Source organism: Phalaenopsis equestris, unplaced genomic scaffold, assembly GCF_001263595.1.
Source record: "Phalaenopsis equestris unplaced genomic scaffold, ASM126359v1 Scaffold000514, whole genome shotgun sequence".
NCBI classification, from domain to species: Eukaryota; Viridiplantae; Streptophyta; class Magnoliopsida; order Asparagales; family Orchidaceae; genus Phalaenopsis; species Phalaenopsis equestris.
Window position 1 is genome coordinate 27809 of NW_018164954.1, and position 3318 is coordinate 31126.

The 3318-nt window shown below is 46.0% G+C and overlaps 1 protein-coding gene across 1 annotated transcript in view; it reads left to right on the top strand.

Moving 5' to 3' along the window:
• The window catches only part of LOC110028571 (putative pentatricopeptide repeat-containing protein At5g37570), a 9571-nt gene that overhangs the window by 5257 nt on the left and 996 nt on the right, over positions 1 to 3318 (top strand). Inside the window, exon 2 of the mRNA XM_020730474.1 lies at positions 2219 to 3284. Within this exon, the coding sequence (XP_020586133.1) occupies positions 2219 to 3284 (1066 nt within the window). The remainder of the gene's footprint in view (positions 1 to 2218; positions 3285 to 3318) is intronic.

Below are 3318 nucleotides of genomic sequence, written 5' to 3' on the forward strand. Positions count from 1 at the left end.
CTTTCCCTCTCTTTTCTCTCTGAAAAGAGTGTTCATTCCATTTCCTTCTACTTTTTCTATGGGTCTTACCCACACTATATGAGTCTAAAGGCAATTCAGGATTCAACATCCTAAAAGGTGTGATTGACGTGAAACACATCCATATGGTTAAATGCATATGAAATGAAATTTTAATTCACAATTGGTGAAACCGAGCAAGATTTTATGGATTTTAGATTATACATTTGCACAAGAGGTGAGGCCTAAATTGGGTTTGTTCCTTAGCTTCGCTTTGAGTCCACGAATGTCCTCCAAGATTTGCTTTGAGTTGAGGTTGAGTTTGTATAGGAGTTCGATCAACAGGTGACATAGGCTTGGTCTTGGAGTGGGTTAGAGTGCTTGGGAGAGGGGGGGTTTTGGGGGAAACTTCCTTTTTTGCTCTGGGGAAGCTTTTGAGCCGATCAGTTGCTAATTTGGTGGAGTTTGGTGGGATGGCCATGAAAGGTCCTGGTTTTGGGTGATTAAATTGAGCTTGGGCAAGGGCTTTAAGTGACTAAAAATGGTGAGATTGAGCTTAGGAAGGCTGGAGGAAGCTTTGAGAGCAATTTGGCAGGTTCTCCCCAAAGAATTGGCAGCACTCTTATAATGGTTGTGAGAGGGGTTCAATTTATAGCCATGAAATTAGGGCTCAATTGGCCAAGCCAGGGGGTGGAAAAGGATGCTTAGGTGGAGTTTTAAACGACACAACCATCCAATTGGCATGAGCCACATTGGATGGGTGGGATTTGAGGTTTAAACCAAGGTGGCTCCCCTCGGTTTTGGGTTTTCTGGAAAGTAGGGCTGCCGACCAAGCCAGGGGAGGAGGCTAACATTGTCAAGGAGGATCATGGAAGGTTTAATGGTGATTAGTTTGGAGGTTTGATGACTGATGGTATGAGGTAGAGAGCTTAGCCAAATTAGGATGGAAGGCTCAATGATTTGGGGGACCCTTAATCCATGGCTCAAGATTTTGTCCTTGGGTGATTTGATTAGCATCCTAGGGGGCTTACGAATGACAGAGATGGTTAAGCTTCGTTAATGAAAAAGACTCAAGCTAATTTGGATTTTAGGCTTGAAATTAGGGTTTGGGCTGACAGATGATCTTGGGCTTGACTTAGGCTTGGTTTAGAAATAAATTAAAGGGTCCAATTGGTTTAGGGGAATGCCTTTAGGAAGTAAATTCGGGGAAATTGAATTGGTCACATGGCTTGATTTGGTGAGATTTGGAGTTGGGTCGATTTTGGGGTAATTGAAGGCATGATTTCACGCTCACTACACCTTTTAAGATGTTGGATTCTAAATTGTCATGTGAATCACACCTAAGTAATAGAGTATCAGTCGGATGACGGGAAAGAGAAATAAGACGCAAGTAATACTCGGTCTTTTTAGAAACTTGTGGAATCGACCCCTTAGCAGAAATGACCCTCATATTTATAAATCATAGATGAGGTATTACAAATTATATGATTGACCCCCGTTTAATGGGGGTGTTACCATAAATTATAAGCTATTACACATTTACATATTTGTAACTGAATAATACATGTTTTGACCCTGTAACCGCTGTTGACATCGTTTTATATATGTGACTACGCTAGATGTCGTTTTGTATTCATGATTGTCTAGCTTGGTCACATGATATTCATTTGGTCGGCCCATAGTCATTAGGTTGACTGAATGATCCTCGATCGCCTTTTACGAGGGAACAAATTGTGAAGACAATCAAGCAGATTGTGTAACACCGTAATCTGATAACCAGCCCACCTTCGATTTATGTGTCTATATTGAATGACTTCTCTACGGGCAACCGTTGATCTTTATAATGACAGATGTTGATTGCTTAGGTGTCGACGCGGTCACGGTAAGTTTGTTGGGTCGATCAGTCCTTCGTTTGGTTGGCCTAAGAGGCTGATAGATATAATGTTGAATATTTTTACAGACATCTTCTTCATATGGTCCAGCGTATCTTCTCGAGATTCATACAGACATATTCCTTGATGTACAAAAAATTAATGGAGGATGAAGCCTTGGGCGAGGCAATAAGAGTATTCTAGCCTTCTTAATTAATATAAGATCAAATGTGGATTTAAGGTTCAATCTTTTTTAATTACTAATTAGATATAAATACACAAATATATGTTATATTGAATAAAATTTGTGTTGTTGAATCCAGTAAAAAAATTTCCGAGTTAATTATCAGAGCTACTCACTCGACCACTCGGCAGCACTAGCCGTTCGAACATCGCCGAGGTGGCGTCACCGACCGTCACCGCCGCGTCTCAGTCGCAGGCGGCATCTGAAGCTCCCATCTCTCCTCAGAAACACAACCAGAACTCGAACCAAAAGAAAAATAGGAGCTTTTCCTCCATTATCAAACCCAACAGCTCCGCGAAACTCTTGAACCAGACGATCTCCTCCCTATCTCAGCTGAAGAAAACTCATGCCCATCTCCTCCGCCGCAACCTCCTCTTCCACGCCGACCACTCCCTTGCCTCCCTCCTCTCCCACTACGCCTCTCTTTCCTCCCCTTTCTCCGCTTTCTCCGTCGCCATTTCTGCCCCAAAGGCCTCCCTCCATCTCTTCAATCGCGCCATCCGCGCGCTCTCAAAGTCTGGCCTCTCCCTCCGCCTCTACGCCCGCATGCCCTCCCTCGCCATCTCCCCGGACAACTTCACCTTCCCCTTCGTCCTCAACTCCTGCGCAGCCATGGGCGATCTCCCTGCCGGCGCCGAGATCCATTCCCGCCTCCTTCGCGCCGGCTTCGCCCACCACCTCCCTGTCGCCAATGCTCTCATCGACATGTACGGTAAGTGCGACCAGCTCCCCCTCGCCGGCCGCTTCTTCGACGAAATGCCCGTTACAGATCTCGTCTCCCACAACGCACTTCTGGGCGCCCACGCTCGTGTTGGCGAAGACATGCTATCCGCCAGGAAGTTGTTCGATCAAATGCCTGACAAGAACATCATCTCCTGGAACGCGATGATCGTCGGCTACGTGAATGCAGGGAACCTCGCCTCCGCAAGAGCGATTTTTAACGCCATCCCCTGCCGTAATTTGGTTTCCTGGAGTGTGATGATAGTGGGATACTGTAAAAAAGGATTGGTAGATGCTGCGCGGGAGCTGTTTGATGAAATGCCGCAGCAGAACTTGGTCTCATGGACTGTGATGATCTCAGGCTACATGCAGGACAGGCGGGCGAAGGAAGCTTTAGCATTATTCAACGACATGCAGAGGTGCGGCGTGGAGCCAGATTCCGCCACCATGACCTGCGTGGTATCCGCCATTACCCAGCTCGGGCGC